The sequence below is a fragment of the Ptiloglossa arizonensis genome, chromosome 5 (assembly GCF_051014685.1).
Source record: "Ptiloglossa arizonensis isolate GNS036 chromosome 5, iyPtiAriz1_principal, whole genome shotgun sequence".
NCBI classification, from domain to species: Eukaryota; Metazoa; Arthropoda; class Insecta; order Hymenoptera; family Colletidae; genus Ptiloglossa; species Ptiloglossa arizonensis.
This window is the reverse complement of record NC_135052.1, coordinates 24066745-24087348: the sequence shown is the minus strand read 5'-3', so window position 1 is coordinate 24087348 and position 20604 is coordinate 24066745. Positions and strand designations below refer to the sequence as shown.

Sequence of the window (20604 nt, the reverse complement as noted above, 5' to 3'; positions counted from 1 at the left end):
TTCCAAACATTTGTAGCGTGGTAATTATATGGGTTGTTCTCTATTGGAGAACAGGTTTGTTAATTCTGGTGCCCGATTTCTGTTAACATTTATGCATATTCCCAATATTAGTCGAACTATGTGTATCTTATTTATGCATTGTAAATGATTATACTTATAGAAATTGATTTTGATCGAGATTCAATGTAAAAACTTGTTTAGTAAAGTTTAAAAGCATGAAAAGTAATAATTGTGTATTAGTACAATAATTTAACATTTATTTAATTCTCATAATTTACACAATATGCGTAGAAGTTGTACTTTTTACTCAAAAGTGCTGAAATTCAATTAATCGGTTTTCTTGATATAAAAATTGTCATGATAAGTACTTGTGTGTCGGAAATCGATATGTGTAATCTTGATTTCGAGGTAATGAAGATTTTTTTTAATGTATGAAGGAACGCTAGAATGCAAGGAATAACATTATGTGGATTCCGTTTAATTTTACATTTATTCGAAAGATGATTCATACAAAAGTTTGTACAGAATCATTTATTTATTTTACCGCACGGTAGGGAATGTTAATTGAAAGCAGATACTAATCTGTAATGTCGGTATATAATGCTTGTGGAGCCATCTATTGATGAAAGTTATAACAATTCTTCGACAAACTTGAGCGTTTCTCCGCCAGGTGTTTTCACACCTTTAGTGTAGTTTATCCTTTTTTCCTATAGATGGCAAACCATGTAATTACCACAAACTATAATGTCGGTATGTAGAGAAATATTCATTTATTTTATCGCACGGTTACATCGATTGTCTTTGCACAATCTAACGAATATTTCAACAAATTTATAGCTTTTAAGCCATTATTTATATCAGAACATTGTTAATAATAGTTTAATCTTCGGTCCAGCGACGGTTGTTAATAATTATGATAAATAAACGTCATGATATTGCGAAATCTGCGAAGGCGAACGGTTTCGGTGAATGTTTGTTCATTTCCGCCATTGTTACTAACATTTATGCATGTTCCCAATATTAATCGAACTATGTGCATCTTGTTTATGCATTAAAAATGATTAAGTACCTTATAGAAATTAATTTGGATCGAGATTTAAAGTAAAACGTGTTTCGTAAAGTTTTAAAGCAGAGAAAGTAACAATTGTCTATTAAATAGATTAATTTAACATTTGTTTAATTCTTATAATTTACGCAATACGCGTGGAAGTATTGAGTTTTTACTCAAAAGTGCTGAAATTCAACTAATCGGTTTTCTTGATAGAAAAATTGTCATGATAAGTACTTGTGAGTCGATAATCGATATGTGTAATCTTGAATTCGAGGTATTAAAGATTTTTCTAAATGTATGAAGGAATGCTAGAATGCAGGAAAATGACATTATGCTAATTCCGTTTAATTTTACATTTATTCGAAAGATGATTCATATAAAAATTTGTACAGAAAGATTTATTTATTTTATTGCACGGTAGAGAATGTCAATTGAAAGCTGATAGTTATCTGTAATGTCGGTAGATAATGCTTGTGGAGCCATCTATCGATGAAAGTCGGAACAATTCCTCGACAAACTTGAGCGTTTCACCGCCAGGTATTTTCACACCTTTAGTGTTATTTATTTATTAAAATTTATTATTAAAAGAAAGGCTATCTGTTTCACACGCAGGATTATTTTGGTGAAAAAATAAATAAAAAATTCTGTATCAGTTCGAGGTTTCGTTTCCAGGATTTAAAATTCGGATAAATATTAATAAGCCGAACGTTAAATAATAATTGTCGAGAAGCCTCTTTGCTCGAATGAATTCTCTAAGCTTTATTGAAACTCGTACAGAAGGTATAAAAGTAGACTATAGAATAGTGTTTGGCACGTGTTCATGTGTCAATAGATGTATACAAAAATTTTCCATTCGATGTTTAAGCATTGAAGGCCGATATGCCAGTAATGGCTCTGCCGAGTATCAGACCGTGTATATCGTTCGTACCTGCGATAAAAAAATATTTAAGGAAAATTTTCGATTGTTCCAAAAAAAACCATCCGATCTTCCGTACGTACCTTCATAAGTAATGACACTCTCCAAGTTCATCACATGCCTGATAACATGGTACTCGTCCGATATACCATTACCACCCAACATGTCTCTGGCGGTTCTAGCGATTTGCAGAGCTTTCATGGCCGAATTCTTCTTTACCATTGATATCATTTCTTGCGTGGCTCTGGTGGATAAGAAAGTTTGCGAAAATATTGAAAGGTTGCATTAGTGAATTAGGCGACGAGTTCACCAGACCAGGAGAAACGAATTAGGAGAAGCAGAAGGTGGATTCTGGTACACCTCGATTCGAAGAAGATAGTTAGAATTAATTATAATTATAATTATAATTTTTTTACACCGAATAAAAGAATAGAGTCCATCTTGGGAGAACGAGACTTTCGAATGCAAGGTGCAGAAGCATCCTGGAACAGTGGAACGGTGAAGCAGGATTGTTGAATAGCTCCAGTACATCGTATGTATTCTAGGGAGCTGGAAAAAAAAATTCTGGAAGGACCGCTAATTTTTCGAGTCGGATGTTTCGATCGATCCTTGTACAATCTGAGACTAAGAAAATGTGCTTAATATTGTCTATATTCTACTTACAAATAGTACCATGTTTGTTTTAATTTAAAAAACAAATGGTTTTTTATTTTCCTTAGAATATAATACACATAGAATAATCACATAATTTATTTTGCTCCTGTCCGTCATTAGATCAATAACCCCTGTTGTTAAATCATCATACAGAGTTTAATTCCTCTCGAGTCTTTGTATACTATGTTTACCATTGAGTGGTTAATTTACCACTTCAGTGAAATGGGATTCTAGCTCTATCTAACCTGGCGTACAACTTGATACATTCCAGTAGACATTTATTAATGAAAATAAAAAAACATATTCTCTTACTTGCCCTGGTCCATGAGTCTACCGACCCTCAGACAAGCCTGGAGTCCGAAAGCGATATCGCACATCATGTCAGTCATCTTCAATTGCGTTATCTGGTTCGCTGCAAGTGGTCTGTTGAATTGCTTCCTCTCCAAGGTGTACGACCTAGCTACCTTCATACAAGTCTCAGCTGCACCTAGAGCTCCCCACGCAATTCCGTATCGAGCGTTGTTCAAACAACTGAAAGGTCCCTGTTTCGTAAACGTTCTTTTATCAACAACGTTTATGTCATCCACGATTTCACCCAATCCCAGTCTCTGATCTTACTTTCAGGCCCTGAACGTTAGGTAAGAGGTTCTCCGATGGCACCACCACGTTGTCCATCAGAACCATACCAGTGACAGAAGTTCTCAAAGAGAACTTGCCTTCGATCTTTGGCGTAGACAAACGACCCTCATTGCCCTTCCTCTCCACGATGAACCCACGGATTTTGTCGTCCTCACATTTTGCCCAGATGATCAGCACATCCGCGATCGGAGAATTCGTGATCCTGGCTCAAACAGGGCGTTTCACAGGGAGTATTTAATAACATGGAGTGAGCTTGGCACCTGGGTGACTCGTTCAATTGTGAATGGAGGAAAAGAAAACTAATCGTAGGAGGATTCGTGTTCTTGATCCAAATAGGGCATTTCAGGATGCTATTTAACAACGTAGAGTGCGTCTAGCACCTAGGTTTCTTCTTTAATTGTAGATGTAGGAAGAGAAAATTAATCGTAGGATAGTAATGGAGGATTCGTGATCTTGATTCAAATAGAACATAACAACGTAGAGTGAGTCTAACACCTAGGTTCTTCCTTCAGTTATGAATGGAGATAACGATGGAGAAAAAATACTAATTGTACATCAGAATGCAGAGTTCATGATCTTGGTTCAAACGAGGTGTTTGGGGTTATTATTTAACAATGTAGAGTGGGTTTAGCATCTAGGTTCCTCTTTTAATTGTGGATGAAGGCAATGATGGTAATGATGGTAATGATGATAATAATAACTCACCATGTTTTGCTCCCATTCAGTTTGTAAATCTTTTTCTCTTGGTCGTAAGTAGCTCTGGTCACCATGGCTCCTGCATCGCTACCATGGTCGGGCTCGGTCAAACCGAAGCAACCTATCAGCTCTCCGGAAACTGTACATAATCAAAATGATGGATTATAGAACCCTAAATCGAAAGATTCTGCAATTTACATCTCGAAATATCACCTAGCCCAAACATTCTAATTTCTATGTCCCCTTGCCTAGGAATCTCAATGGTTTACCGTGTTATCGTGTTGCACTCCCATGGAAAAAAGATATTTTACCTATTGCGAATCGGAATCGTCGAAACAAGAATGTTGGTCGATAATCCATTCGCATGATTTGAGACTATAGGCTTTTTATGAACTAATACCCACTTTATCAGTTTATCTTGCACCTTGCATACACCCTAACCGACTGATCAACGTGATAAAAAGGAAACAAGGTGTAATCTACGGTTGTGTTCAGATTAAATAACATTCGAAATCCTTTTCTACTCTTTGTTTCATTTTCTTAGATTTCGTCCTGACTGAACGACAAAAAACTTCCAACTTGGAAACTACTATATACAAGACAGGAAAAAAGTTTTCATAGAAAAGTTACTCCTTGAAACTAGATCTATAGTTTGAAAAAGGCTAGCTAAAAATAATGACTTTTGTCTATAATTTCATCCAATTGTTTAAAATTATTACCAAATTATTTACCAAACGATAGATTTATTTCTAAGAACGTTCTATTCGCGGTGACAAAATTGAAAGAGTTGTGCAGAAGTAGTTTGCTAGGTTCAAACCCGGTGATTTCAAACTTGACGATTAAGAACACTCGGATAGACCATCACTGGCAAAGATCAGATCAAAACAACGATCGAGAATAATCCACGCTGTACGACACTAATTAGGACGTAGCCTAAATCTTACACGTACCGAGTTTTGGCAAAAATCGCTCCTTCTGTGACTGGTCACCGTGCAAATAAATCGCACCAGCCACGAGTGAGGATTGCACCGAGAGGGCTGACCTGTATCCACTGTCTACAGCCTCTATCTCCCTGGCCAGGAGTCCATAGGCCACGGAGGAGACTCCTGCAGCACCGTACCCTTTCATAGTGCACCCCAGGATACCCAACTCGCCCATCTCCCTCATCATCTCCTTGTGGAAGATCTCCTTACGGTTAGCCTCGATCACACGTGGCAACAGTTTCTCCCGACAATAAGAGCGGAACTGATCCCTGATGAGAATCTCGTCTTGAGTCAGCTGGGATTCAAGATCCAACGGGTCCTCCCAGTTGAAGGTAGCTGGGTTTTCAAACGAATCTTTGTTACACGAGCGTGTTTGCTTAATGGAGAATGTAAAAGACGATAGACTGTGCGAGACGATTTTTGTCTTTTAGTGATCAGTAGGTGATTCTTTTTGTTTTTGCTTTTCGTGTAATAATTCACGTAACGATTGTTCGGGGAGTGTGACTCTACAATGATCATCCAAAATCTACATTACTTCATGGTACGCTTCAATCTGGAAAGATTTTTGTCGAAAATACTGGGTAGTTACAAAAACTCGTGGTTTTTGAAAACTGGAGGTGATATGGCAGTTCAACTTTCGGATTCTGGTTAGGGGAGGTGTGACTCTACAAGCATCGTCCAGTTTCATTTTGTCGGACGATGTAATTTGGGATCGTACAGAGGACATAGGAGCAAAGTAGGTGAAGAAAGAAAGATACTCGAATTGCTCATAGTGAATTACACTTATGTATCATATAAGTTTTATACATTCTTCAACGTTACCAAACTTTTTAACATCGCGATAGGATATTCTAAATTCGCAGCCAATCAGCTCGGTACTACCCGCGACGAATAATTACTGTTCGTCGCGAGTAATACCGATTACCAGGTCTCACCACGTGGAGGTTGCTGCGAGCGGAGACCCGGAGAGAGATAGATGGAATCAAAGTTCCATCGATCTCCCTCGACACGCGATACAAACGAAGATACTAAACCAAAGAGATGGAAGGAATCAATGTTCCTTCGATCTCCTCGTTTAGTTCTGCCAAGCAATTACATCCTAGAAAAATTAGGCAAAATTGGAGAGACGCGACACGAACCGTGCAGTTGGTCCTACTAGGTCTATCCCGTTTCCCCTCCGTGGTTCCGATTCCAGAGAAAACGAACGACGCCTACCACTCCCCTAGAGGAGTGCCCCGTTTCTCCATCTTTACGACGAGAGGGTCTTATTTTGGAGGCTTTCACAGGGACCGGCAAAAATGCCTGCTCCTGTGCTCGCAACATGCCCCCTCTGGAAGCGGACACACCGGAAGAGACGGCGATAGACCGTTCGGACTACTTACACGGCCGGCCACTTGCTCGTACAAGAAGCAGTGGTGACCGGACCGAGGAACGAGGAAGCGAGCAAAATTAAGCTAAAGATTGAATAATTGCTTGGCAGATCACACCCTTAAAACTAACTTATTCTAACTGCAGAGATAGAAGGAATCAATGTTCCTTCGATCTCCTCGTTTAATTCTGCCGAGCAATTACATTATGGAAAAATTAGGCAAAATTGGGAAATACGCGACGCGAACCGTGAAGTTGTTCCTACTAGGTCGGTCCCGTTTCCCCTCAGTAGGCCAGATTCTCAAGGATATGCGCGACGCCGTCCACTCCTCTAGAGGAGTGCCCCGTTTCTCCCAAATCCGCAGCCAGGAGCCACGCGGAGCGTGGACCTGACTCACGGAGGATGACGAAGAGAGGGTCTTATGATGGATCAAGGGCTTCCGCAGGGACCGGTGCGAACACCTGCCCCTGTGTTCGCAGCATATACTCTCTCAAAGCGGACGCACCAGAAGAGACGGCGATCGAGCGTTCGGTCCACCTCCACGGCCGGTCACTTGCTTATGCAACAAGCAGAGGTGGCCGGACTGTGAGACGAGGAAGCGAGCAAAAGTAAGCTAAAGATTGGATAATTGCTCGGCAGATCACAGATATTCGTACATGGTGATCTTAAAACTAACTTAGTCTATGCTTAGAATTAACAGTCCCGCGGAGGATGCAATATAAGAGTCCTCTTCGGTCTTCGTTCTTCGTTTCCCGATACATCTAAGAGAATGTATCTAAGGGAAACCCAAGAGAGACCTAAATCAAGGCATAATAGAAAGTGGAAATGAATTTGGTTAGTGGAAAAAAATAAACATGTAAAAACAAATACAAATTAAAATCAGAGAACAAATGAAACGAATTAGACAAAGAAACAATGAAAAAAAAAAAAAGGATTGAGAGAGTGGTCGCCAGTACTGACCACCGCCTACCGGCGGCCAGTACCGGTTACCAAGGTGGGGGGTCCCGCTTCCATAAACCTAAAACGAAGAGATCCGTCCACCTCGGAGGCTCCAGGAACAATGAAATTTTGAACAACCGGGGGCTCCTTATATACCCACCACAAGGTCACTCACCGTTACTTCGATTGTGTTTGTTCGATCAAACCGAATATTTCAAGTAATTGATAGCTTTTTAGCCATTATTTACACCAGAACATCGTTAATAATTGTTCATTCTATAGTCCTACGACGGTTGTTAATAATTATGATGAATAAACATCAAGATATAGCGAAATTTGCGAAGGCGAACGGTCTCAGTGAATTTTTGTTCATCCACGCGATTGTTATTAACATTTATGCATGTTCCCAATATTAATCGAACAATGAGCGTCTTATTTATGCATTACAAACGATAAAGAAACTTATAGAAATTGATTTTGATCGCGATTCGAAGTAAAAACGTGTTTCGTAAAGTTTTAAAGCATGGGAAGTAATAAATGTTCATTAGATACATTAATTTAACTTTCGTTTAATTCTTATAATTTACACAATACGCGTAGAAGTGGTATTTTTTACATAAAAGTGCCAAAATTCAAGTAATCGCTGTTCTGGATAGTAAAATCATCGCGATTAATATTTGAGAAACGATAATCGATACGTGTAGCCTTGACAATGTCGGTTGAACCAAAATGAAAACAATTCCATCGCGAACAAAGAATATTTCAACGAAATGATATTTTAAACCATTATTTATACTAGGACGTTGTTAATAATTGTCTAAGGTATGATCCTACGACGGTTGTTAATAAATATGATAAATAAACATCGAGATATTGCGAAATCTGCGAAGACGAACGATTTCGGTGAATGTTTGTCCATTTCCGCGATTGTTACTAATATTTATACATGTTCCGAACATTTATCTTACAAAATGCATCTTATTTATGCAATAAATATGATTGATTCGCCTACAGCAATTAATTTTGACCGAGATTCGAGGTACAAACGTGTTTCCTAATGTTTCAAAGCATGGAAAGTAACAATTGTTTATTAGATACATTAATTTAACATTTGTTTTGTTCCTATAATTTTCGGAATACGCGTGGAAGCTGTATTCTTTAAGTAAAAGCGTCGAAATTGAATTAATCGCTTCTCCAGATAGAAAAATCATCGCGATGAATACTTGTGAATCGATAATGGATACGTGTAGCCTTGAGAATGTCAGTTGGATCTCAACGAAAAATTCCTTCGCGAACAAAGAATATTTCAACGAAATGATATTTTAAGCCATTATTTATACTAGGACATTGTTAATAGTTGTCTAAAGTATGGTCCTACGACGGTTCTTAATAATTATGATAAACAAACATCAAGATATTGCGAAATCGGCGAAGGCGAATTGCTTTAGCGAATGTTTATGTCTCTAGGCGATTGTTATAAACATTTTTGCACGTTCCAAACTTTTATGTTACAGTATGTAAATTAAATTTTATCGGAAAATTTATCTAAGAGTTTGGTATACATATATTTCTCGATTTTTTATGAAAATTAACATATGTAAACTACTTAATGGTTTGCACTGTAAAAGTTGGGAATATTTATTTTACAAAATGCATTTTCTTTTGCATTGTAAATGAATGATTTGCTTATGAAGATTAATTTTGGTTGCAAATCGAGAAATATATGAATTCCAAACTTTTACTTTAATTTTTCGATAAAATTTAATTTTTATAGGCAAACCAATCATTTACAATACATAAATAAAATAAATACTGTAACATGAATGTTCGAAACGTGCGAAAAAGTTAATAACAATCGCGGAAATGAATAAACATTCACTGAAACCGTTTGGCTTCGTAGATTTCGCAATATCTTGATGTTTATTTATCATATTTATTAACAGCCGTCGTAGGATCATACCTTAGACAATTATTAACAATGTCCTAGTATAAATAATGGTTTAAAATATCATTTCGTTGAAATATTCTTTGTTCGCGATGGAATTGTTGTTATTGAGATCGAACCGACATTGTCAAGGCTGGAAATGTTTATCGATTCACAAACGTCCATCACGATGATTTTTCTATTTAGAACAGCGATTAATTGAATTTCGACGCTTTTACTTAAAGAATACAGCTTCCACGCGTATTCCGAAAATTATAAGAACACAACAAATGTTAAATTAATGTATCTAATAAACAATTGTTATTTTCCATGCTTTGAAACATTAAGAAACATGTTTATACCTCGAATCTCGGTCAAATTTAATTGCTGCAGGCGAATCAATCATGTTTAATGCATAAAAAAGATGCATATTGTAAGATAAATGTTCGGAACATGTACAAATGTTAATAACAATCGCGTGGATGAACAAAAATTCACTGAAACCGTTCGCCTTCGCAGATTTCGCAATATCTCGATGTTTATTTATCATATTTATTAACAACCGTTGTAGGACTATACTTTAGACAATTATTAACAACGTGCTAGTATAAATAATTGCTTAAAATATCATTTCGTTGAAATATTCTTTGTTCGCGATGGAATTGTTTTCATTTTGGTTCAACCGACATTGTCAAGGCTACACGTATCGATTATCGATTCTCAAATATTAATCGCGATGATTTTTCTATCCCGAACAGCGATTACTTGAATTTTGGCACTTTTATGTAAAAAATACCACTTCTACGCGTATTGTATAAATTATAAGAATTAAACGAACGTTAAATTAATGTATCTAATGAACAATTGTTACTTTCCATGCTATAAAACTTTACGAAACACGTTTTTACCTCGAATTTCGATCAAAATCAATTTCTATAAGTTACTTGATCATTTGTAATGCATAAATAAGATGCACATTGTTCGATCAATATTGGGAACATGCATAAATGTTAATAACAATCGCTTGGATGAACAAAAATTCACTGAAACCGCTCGCCTTCGCAGATTTCGCAATATCTCGATGTTTATTTATCATATTTATTAACAACCGTCGTAGGATCATACCTTAGACAATTATTAACAACGTCCTAGTATAAATAATGGTTTAAAATATCATTTCGTTGAAATATTCTTTGTTCGCGATGGAATTGTTTTCATTTTGGTTCAACCGACATTGTCAAGGCTACACGTATCGATTATCGTTTCTCAAATATTAATCGCGATGATTTTACTATCCAGAACAGCGATTACTTGAATTTTGGCACTTTTATGTAAAAAATACCACTTCTACGCGTATTGTGTAAATTATAAGAATTAAACGAAAGTTAAATTAATGTATCTAATGAACATTTATTACTTCCCATGCTTTAAAACTTTACGAAACACGTTTTTACTTCGAATCGCGATCAAAATCAATTTCTATAAGTTTCTTTATCGTTTGTAATGCATAAATAAGACGCTCATTGTTCGATTAATATTGGGAACATGCATAAATGTTAATAACAATCGCGTGGATGAACAAAAATTCACTGAGACCGTTCGCCTTCGCAAATTTCGCTATATCTTGATGTTTATTCATCATAATTATTAACAACCGTCGTAGGACTATAGAATGAACAATTATTAACGATGTTCTGGTGTAAATAATGGCTAAAAAGCTATCAATTACTTGAAATATTCGGTTTGATCGAACAAACACAATCGAAGTAACGGTGAGTGACCTTGTGGTGGGTATATAAGGAGCCCCCGGTTGTTCAAAATTTCATTGTTCCTGGAGCCTCCGAGGTGGACGGATCTCTTCGTTTTAGGTTTATGGAAGCGGGACCCCCCACCTTGGTAACCGGTACTGGCCGCCGGTAGGCGGTGGTCAGTACTGGCGACCACTCTCTCAATCCTTTTTTTTTTTTTCATTGTTTCTTTGTCTAATTCGTTTCATTTGTTCTCTGATTTTAATTTGTATTTGTTTTTACATGTTTATTTTTTTCCACTAACCAAATTCATTTCCACTTTCTATTATGCCTTGATTTAGGTCTCTCTTGGGTTTCCCTTAGATACATTCTCTTAGATGTATCGGGAAACGAAGAACGAAGACCGAAGAGGACTCTTATATTGCATCCTCCGCGGGACTGTTAATTCTAAGCATAGACTAAGTTAGTTTTAAGATCACCATGTACGAATATCTGTGATCTGCCGAGCAATTATCCAATCTTTAGCTTACTTTTGCTCGCTTCCTCGTCTCACAGTCCGGCCACCTCTGCTTGTTGCATAAGCAAGTGACCGGCCGTGGAGGTGGACCGAACGCTCGATCGCCGTCTCTTCTGGTGCGTCCGCTTTGAGAGAGTATATGCTGCGAACACAGGGGCAGGTGTTCGCACCGGTCCCTGCGGAAGCCCTTGATCCATCATAAGACCCTCTCTTCGTCATCCTCCGTGAGTCAGGTCCACGCTCCGCGTGGCTCCTGGCTGCGGATTTGGGAGAAACGGGGCACTCCTCTAGAGGAGTGGACGGCGTCGCGCATATCCTTGAGAATCTGGCCTACTGAGGGGAAACGGGACCGACCTAGTAGGAACAACTTCACGGTTCGCGTCGCGTATTTCCCAATTTTGCCTAATTTTTCCATAATGTAATTGCTCGGCAGAATTAAACGAGGAGATCGAAGGAACATTGATTCCTTCTATCTCTGCAGTTAGAATAAGTTAGTTTTAAGGGTGTGATCTGCCAAGCAATTATTCAATCTTTAGCTTAATTTTGCTCGCTTCCTCGTTCCTCGGTCCGGTCACCACTGCTTCTTGTACGAGCAAGTGGCCGGCCGTGTAAGTAGTCCGAACGGTCTATCGCCGTCTCTTCCGGTGTGTCCGCTTCCAGAGGGGGCATGTTGCGAGCACAGGAGCAGGCATTTTTGCCGGTCCCTGTGAAAGCCTCCAAAATAAGACCCTCTCGTCGTAAAGATGGAGAAACGGGGCACTCCTCTAGGGGAGTGGTAGGCGTCGTTCGTTTTCTCTGGAATCGGAACCACGGAGGGGAAACGGGATAGACCTAGTAGGACCAACTGCACGGTTCGTGTCGCGTCTCTCCAATTTTGCCTAATTTTTCTAGGATGTAATTGCTTGGCAGAACTAAACGAGGAGATCGAAGGAACATTGATTCCTTCCATCTCTTTGGTTTAGTATCTTCGTTTGTATCGCGTGTCGAGGGAGATCGATGGAACTTTGAGTCCATCTATCTCTCTCCGGGTCTCCGCTCGCAGCAACCTCCACGTGGTGAGACCTGGTAATCGGTATTACTCGCGACGAACAGTAATTATTCGTCGCGGGTAGTACCGAGCTGATTGGCTGCGAATTTAGAATATCCTATCGCGATGTTAAAAAGTTTGGTAACGTTGAAGAATGTATAAAACTTATATGATACATAAGTGTAATTCACTATGAGCAATTCGAGTATCTTTCTTTCTTCACCTGCTTTGCTCCTATGTCCTCTGTACGATCCCAAATTACATCGTCCGACAAAATGAAACTGGACGATCCTTGTAGAGTCACACCTCCCCTAACCAGAATCCGAAAGTCGAATTGCCATATCACCTCCAGTTTTCAAAAACTACGAGTTTTTGTAACTACCCAGTATTTTCGACAGAAATCGTTCGAAATTGAAGCGTACAAGACAAATAGTAAAATTATTGGCTTTGTCGCGTTATGACATTATTCATACCTTGTACTTGGTTACGTGTTTTATGTTTAAATGGAACATTCATCTGTAATATTTATTTTTAAGTATTAAGTGTGAACTAATGTGAAATGTCTATGTATTGTTAGATATATTTATTTTTGTTTATTTATTTATTATTAACGAATTCTATGGGCACTTTTATAATACAAACGTAATATGAAGTAATATTACTATTGAAAGTAAATAAAAAAATTAATTCAAACGATGAATACTAAAGTGCAAATACACATGAAAGTTTCAAGTCAACACTCTTGTTTATTGTTAGTTCGTTAACAGTTCCAGTTACACAATTTTTATCTGCTAGCGATATTCTTTTAATCGTGTATTGATATTTTAATACGAAAATCTTTCTACTAAAAGCGAAGCAAAGAAATAATTACGGAAGAAGGTTTTTAATTTTCGCGATAACCGTAGATAGCTTCATACGTTTCGAGTGCACTCGGTACGTGCTGCCACCTGGTGGCGTACGCGAGAACTCTCTAGCAATCCAACAGAACCAAGTGATCGGATCGAAGTGACTTGCGCGAAGAACGTGGACGATCAAAAGATATAATATTATAATATAAAACTTACACTTTCCACTGAGAACAGATGACATTGAAATCTCTGATCGATGTACCGATTAAGAACAATACTCCGTGACAAATAACTTGCACCGAATAAAATGATCGAAAACCAAAGTATGCTCTCCATGAATCGAAATATTTATGATCGAATTTTCTTTTTTCAACGACAGTTGCATTTACGTGACATAAACAAAGGATACGTCTGGAGAAAACACCTCGACATAGCAAACCGCATTGAAAACGTAATTTCTGCGCGACGGTTGCCATATTGATCGAAAGGCCGGAAAAAACTGATTTGTCGGTCACCGCGCCAGGCGTCTTATCAGAAATCAACTTGGCTCCACTCGATCGCACAAAACAACAAAATAAACTTCGAATTCTTTGGCCTACGTCTCCGTGACTTATGCTAATTTGTGTTGTAGCATGGAATTGATAACATTGTCGATATTTGGGAACACATGTAATTTTAGAATTGGCGGGAAATTTGAACTCGCGAACACGTTCGATAAAATTTCTGAACGATCAAACAATTTTTAACTCGATTACTTTTCATTTTTTCGGCAGTCCCAGATAAGAAAATATTAAAGTGGAGTTATAAAATGAAAGAATTCCCAATAGTGAAAATAATGAGAAAATAAAAATGGTACTTAGTGCAAAGCAGTGATGAGCAAGAGCTCCTAGATTGCACAAAGAAAGTGAATAAAATAAAAAAAAAATGGATCTAGACATAAAAGGTTAAGCTTCAATGAAAAACACCCTAATCCGGAATAAAATGTTTCCATAAGACACGCTTTTATTTACAAAATATTATAACAATAGTAATATGTATATATATATAGGTACTGTATGAGTTTACGACAGTGAAAATTCAATATTATTAACTCTTCTAACTCTACATCGTAGACCAGTGATGAGCAATTATAAAATACAAATCTTTGAAAAATAAGTTAAAAATTAAAAGCTGTTCTATTTATTATACACGTATATTAAAATTAAATAAAAATCTTCGCTGTATTAAATTTTTCACAATCCTTAATTTATATCCTCCTTCGTCGTTACCTCTGGTCAAAGATAAAAAATTCACGCTGTGAATTAACGAGATTTAAATCGATTAGGTCTTTTAAGGTTATGTTTGCACCAAGCCGTATCGGATTATCGGATTTACAATTTTGGCTCGCTGCTGCAAAAAGAGGTTGCTCATCACTGACGTAAACGATCGAACGATCGAAACTATGATATCGCAATACGAGGAATGATCGTTGAGCCGAAGAACGAAAGATGTGTCGATCTGAAGACAAAAAGTGAGGGAACAATGTTTGTCGTTGATAGTTTTATGCTGATCTTTAATCGTTGATTTGAAAGGCACTTGAACAAGTCACGGACGTTAAGGTAGGTGTCAAACGAGCTTTTCGTTGTATGATTTTTCTTATTTTTCTTATTTTCTTTGCTTTTTGTTATTTTTCCAATCGAAAACAACGAAAAAGCTTGTTTGATACCAACCCAAGGACAGAGATAGAAACAGTTTCGAAAATAACTCTTTTAAACTGTTATGTATCGTTTCTGAGTGAAACATTTATAAGAAGTGGAAAAATGTTATTTATAGTAACTGTTATTTTTCGGTTCTATAATTGCCATTTTTTAATTTTATCAGTTATTTTTCAATTCTGTAACTGTTATTTTTCGTTTCTATAAGTGTTATTTTTCAGTTCTACAAGTGTTAGTTTTCGATTCTACAACTGTTATTTCTCGGTTCTAGAGCTGTTCTTTTTTGGTTCTATAATTGTTATTTTTCGGTTCTGTATCGATTAATATTAGTTTATTCTTACATCGATTTCATTATGGTTCTCAGTTCTTACTAAATTTTCGAGAATGTTAATATATGTATACAAAACGTTTTAAGTATGACATTAAATATTTTCAGGAAATTGACTGTCAAAATTTTATTCTCACAAATATTTCTTGACATTTCGATTGTTCACGATTTTCTTATAATTTAATCTTGCAATTAATATTGCGTTAATGTTGCAGCAATATCGTTGTCAAATGGAATTTTCTGTTTTACATAAGAATATATATCAACATATATAGATAATGGATACAAAATTGAAAAATAACAGTCGTAGAATATAGAACCGATACAATATCAATTCCGAAGAACCGTAACCGAAATTTATTTACTTATTAAACGGGTAAAAAATAAACATTAGTGTATAGTATAAAAGATACTTGTTCAGTTATAACAGGAAACAGAGAATATGTAAAAAGAGAAATAATAAAAATACAAAATTTACAAAATAAAATAGATATTAGAATTTTTTGATATTAAACTTTCCTTATTTAGAAACAAGATCTACAACTTCAATATATATTAATATTTATTTCATTTTGCAATACGCGTGATTTTAATATATTTCTTTTCTTTGCTTTTCTACATTTGCTTCATTCTCTATCACAACTCAAGAAGTATCTTTCATACGAATTTTTTATCCGTATAATCATTAAATAAATAAATAAATAAATAAATACACTGCTTTCGACCCTTGCCTAAGGGTGATCGACCCCACGGTGGTGAATCCTCACACCACGAGGAGGTCGTCCTTTTGAGCCGGACCATCCGGTAGCTTCTGATTGTACACGCGAATATTGTGAAACAAGTAACCGACGGAGTCCATCATTGGTCGAACAACAGCCTGCGTCAAAGCAGTGAGAAAGTTTCTCGTCGCTGCGCAGGTTATTTTCCAGACACGAAGACAAGGCGCCAGGCACCATATATGCTGAAAAGATCGATTTCTTAATTCACCCTATTGCGATCGGGTAACACTTTTACACCGAGGGATTATTCTAGGTAAAGAGCCGTGACATTTTGGGAAAGGTTTGCACGCGTATCCGCAATCATCGTGAGTAATTTATCGTTCTATGACGCGGTGAATCCTCAAGGTTATTTCCCCCACTAACGCGGCATTTACACGCGGAGTCTCGGCTCGAAAGACAGTGGCTGCGTCTCTGCGCCGAGATACGAGAGAGCGGAGCGAAGGTGGAGTGGGGGGGGGGGGGGACAGCTTCTGACTGACCTTGAGCGGCCACTCAATCTTGCCTGGACCCGTACCGTAGCGCTTCTGATCGTTTCGATTTGTTTCTTACGTAAATACGAAGATAATTGGAAAAATATTTTACGTCGAGTGTTGGGTGATTATCTCCAGTCAAGAAATATGTCAAATTTATTCGTTTATCTTGCATGGTAAACGCAGGAATGTTTTATAAAAATATAGAATGTTGCATTACGATTATGGGACTTAAAGACTGTGAAGGGCTGAACTTAAAAGACGTTTGAAAGAAGGATAGAATTGTGTAGATACTGAGTACCTAAACAAAATGTAATTATCATCGTTTGAAAGAGGTTATTAAAGAAGTTAATTGTTCGACGAAATATTAAACGATACATTTATTCATAATTTTGTACCACGAAAAATAAGCACTTCTGTAATTATAGTTTATTATAAAGATAAGGCTAAGTGTATAAATTTTACACTTTCCTCGACTTGAGATAAAAATAGTTTTTTAAACAAAACGCAAGGTGCCCCCAGAGTTTGGACGTACTTAGTTTCGACTTTATCTCTCGTTATTTTATAAATACACTACAGGTAAAAAATTGTTGAGCAAATGTGATCAAGGAGATTCTGTGGCTCGAAATAAACTGAAAATTTTATTTAAAAAAAAAAATACACTTGAAAATCAACCTAGTACACGTGCACCTAATCGATGTTTGTCTAAACTGTTTTCAAAGTGTCTTCTGTGGACCTTAAGAATGCATTAATAGCTAAGCATCGATAGTAAACAGTGCCTGACATTGTATGCTGCACGAAAGCAATCACAGTAGCCATTTATAGTGAAATTCGTAACGCTGGTGATCGATTAAATGCACGTGTACTAGATTAATTCTTATTATTCTTTATTCTTGTCTTATGTTGTGACATAGAATCTCTCTAACCCCATTTGCACCACAAATTTTGACCCACGAGGTATACGCAGACAGTTAGATGCACGTGTACTAGATTAATTTTTAAATGCAATTTTCTAAAAAATAAAGCCTCCGATTCAATTTTGTCACTTTTTATTTTCGTTTTATTTCGAATTATACTATCTCCCTGACCCCATTTGCATAATAAATTTTGGCTCGTAACACATACACGCACAGTTAGATGCACGTGTACTAAATTAATTTTTAAATGCAATTTTCTAAAAAATAAAGCTCATTTGCGCCACAAATTTTGGCCTAGAAGATATGTAGCAATGTAAAGCAAGACTACGTACACTCGAGAGATTTTTTTATGTTTAACAACCTACCCCTTTCAAGGAACCAGGAAAGGAAGATAAACAATATCGATCGTTGGGTAAAACTACTCACCTGAAACGCGAGGCAAGCGAACGTGAAGCCTAGGCAAAGGGCGAGCAGAGGGGCGACGAGCACCGAAAGCAACACGTAGCAGCATCCCCTGGATAACCGGAAACAATGGCCGCTGAGGCGCCACGCGCACTCGGGACTGCGTATTCCTTCCGGTTCTCCGATCACGTCATCCCACATCACCTGATCGCAATAATCGTGTGCGTTCAACAACGCGATTACAGCGATGCTCCGTTTAAAGATCGAAAATGATCAATAAGCGAGGCACCGCTGGAGAATCTCTTCTGAATCGAATTTTCTTCGAATTTTTCAAAGTCGAACAAAAGGTAGGTGTTCATTTTTCTCGAGTTAGAGAAACATGAAAAATTTATACACTCCACTGAGATAATTTCAATTTGTACAATCTTTTCTTTTGGAGTTTCTTCCAACAATGAGATTGCTCGAATTATTTCAAAATGTCTCAACAATCTTGAAAAATTTCTTCAGAACAACATTTCTTAAAATTTTTCACAATTTCATTGCAATGAAATTTCTCAAATTATTTCACAATTTCTTTGCAATGAAATTTCTCAAATTATTTCACAATTTCATTGCAATGAAATTTCTCAAATTATTTCACAATTTCGTCACAATGAAATTTCTCAAATTCTTTAAAAATTTCTTTAAATTTTTGAATGGTGAAATTTCCCAAAATTCCTCAAAATTTCTTCACAATGAAATTTCTCAAATTATTTAAAAATTTCTCCAAATTTCTGAATGGTGAAATTTCCCAAAATTTCTCAAAATTTCTTAACCACGAAATTTTTCTAAATTCCTGAACAGTGAAATTTCCCAAAGTTCCTCAAAATTTCTTAACAACAAAATTTCTTCAAATTTTTTAACAACGAAATTTCTCCAAATTTTTTAACAATGAAATTTCTCCAAATTTCTCCAAATTTCTCAACAACGAAGTTTCTCAAACTTCTCAAACTATTTCAAAATTTCTCAAACTATTCCAAAATTTCTCAAACTTCTCAAACTATTCCAAAATTTCTCAAACTTCTCAAACTATTCCAAAATTTCTCAAACTTCTCAAACTATTTCAAAATTTCTCAAACTATTCCAAAATTTCTCAAACTTCTCAAACTGTTCCAAAATTTCTCAAACTTCTCAAACTACTCAAAAATTTCTCAAACTTCTCAAACTATTCCAAAGTTTCTCAAACTTCTCAAACTGTTCCAAAATTTCTCAAACGTTTCTCGTCGACCTATACCATCCAAAGCCATTCTTTCCACCAATCCGTTATACCTGCAGATGTTGATTGAGACTGTTGGGGTCCCTGTCCTCGAGGTCCGCGTTGCTCTCGCCCCCCGTGGAGGACTCGGGCTTCTCCATCCCTGGAAAGTGGAAAGTCCCGCATTTCGGCAGGGTGCACTTGAACGCGTTACGAAAACGCCCGAGCATCGTTCGCTCCCGCGATTAAAAGACTTCTTTTGCCAGGGTCTGGCCGACCAACTGTGGCCTAACACGCGTCGCCATCGCGAAACCATAACACACCAGCGCTAAGACTCGAGTTCCGCTACTCGATCCATACCTAACTCCCCCCACACATTGATTCTCACTTTTAAATAATAAATACTTCCCTTTACGATCGGTGCCAATGCCAGGATCAGACATACGGCCTCCGATGTCAGTCGGTTGGTGGACTTTATCGTTAACTTTTTTCCAACTGAGAATACACGATTCGCGAACTTACTGTAACGTCTGAACTCCAACGTCGTAATATGGTATCGATTCGACCGCGACACGACGATTATGCCAGCTAAGGTGGACGCTAGCTCTTAGGCGGTCTTTGTTGCTTTGACATTTTGCTACTTGTTGCAAGGGCGAAGAAGACACTTGTTTATAGCCCGGGTGGGAACCAAAAGGGGTAAATCGCAACGTAACCATTTTTTCAAACGACCTTCTAAACACGTGACAAGGATGATCCCTCGTAAGAAGAGAGATCGATGCCATATTGAACACTTGCGATTTTATGATGTCTGTTCTCGAAGATAACTTGTTTTTTTTTTCGGTGAAAATTTCGAACGCGTTCGATGGGGTAAATTCTTAGTTCTTTATGAGGAAAATTGTCTCGAGAATCGTTCTGAAATATGTATTATCAATCAGAGTCCCGAGCGTTTGACAGTCGCTCGAGTTCATCGATCTGGAATTGAGACTGCCATGAAGATCGTTGAGAAACGATTAAAGATGCAAAATTTCTGATTGGATGAAAGAAATTTTGATGTTTGCGTACTGGTAACACGAATAAAAAATGCGAACTTTATTTTAATTTCGAGTAAGACAACTTCTAATTGAAAGAAACACCTGCTCTTGCTATTTTTGTATCCATTTTGTTAACCCAAAACTGGTAACACGATCGAATTTTGCTATCTCCTAAAATTCAATTTATTCAATTTCTTAATTAATTTATTAAGAGTAATTCGCAAAATCAAATTTTTTTTTTTAATACTTGCAGGTATTTAAATAATTTTATGGGATCCTATACACCCCACTATACTGTATATATGATAAAATAATCACTATACTAGGTGAGGGTTAACTTAAATTTCATATTTATTATATTCGACTCGATTAACAATGAAAAAAAATGCAAACTTTATTTTAACATAAAATTTCATACTCGTCTGTGTCAATTATATT

General features: G+C 36.9%; 2 protein-coding genes across 2 annotated transcripts; both read right to left on the bottom strand.

Moving 5' to 3' along the window:
- Positions 1-1785: 1785 nt before the first annotated feature.
- On the bottom strand, positions 1786-13930 carry LOC143146775 (glutaryl-CoA dehydrogenase, mitochondrial). Its single transcript, XM_076311386.1, has 8 exons — positions 13721-13930; positions 13528-13560; positions 4907-5275; positions 3966-4095; positions 3240-3462; positions 2934-3163; positions 2051-2211; positions 1786-1979 (listed from the first exon to the last, which is right to left on the bottom strand). The coding sequence occupies exons 1-8, from the start codon at positions 13785-13787 to the stop codon at positions 1912-1914; spliced, it is 1281 nt and encodes a 426-aa protein (XP_076167501.1). The 5' UTR covers positions 13788-13930; the 3' UTR covers positions 1786-1911.
- A 2150-nt stretch (positions 13931-16080) lies between these two features.
- LOC143147282 (caveolin-3) lies at positions 16081-19464 on the bottom strand. The gene is made up of 3 exons (XM_076312398.1): positions 19210-19464; positions 17926-18105; positions 16081-16294 (listed from the first exon to the last, which is right to left on the bottom strand). Exons 1-3 carry the CDS (start codon positions 19363-19365, stop codon positions 16097-16099), a joined length of 534 nt encoding a protein of 177 aa, XP_076168513.1. The 5' UTR covers positions 19366-19464; the 3' UTR covers positions 16081-16096.
- Between the last annotated feature and the right edge of the window lie 1140 nt (positions 19465-20604).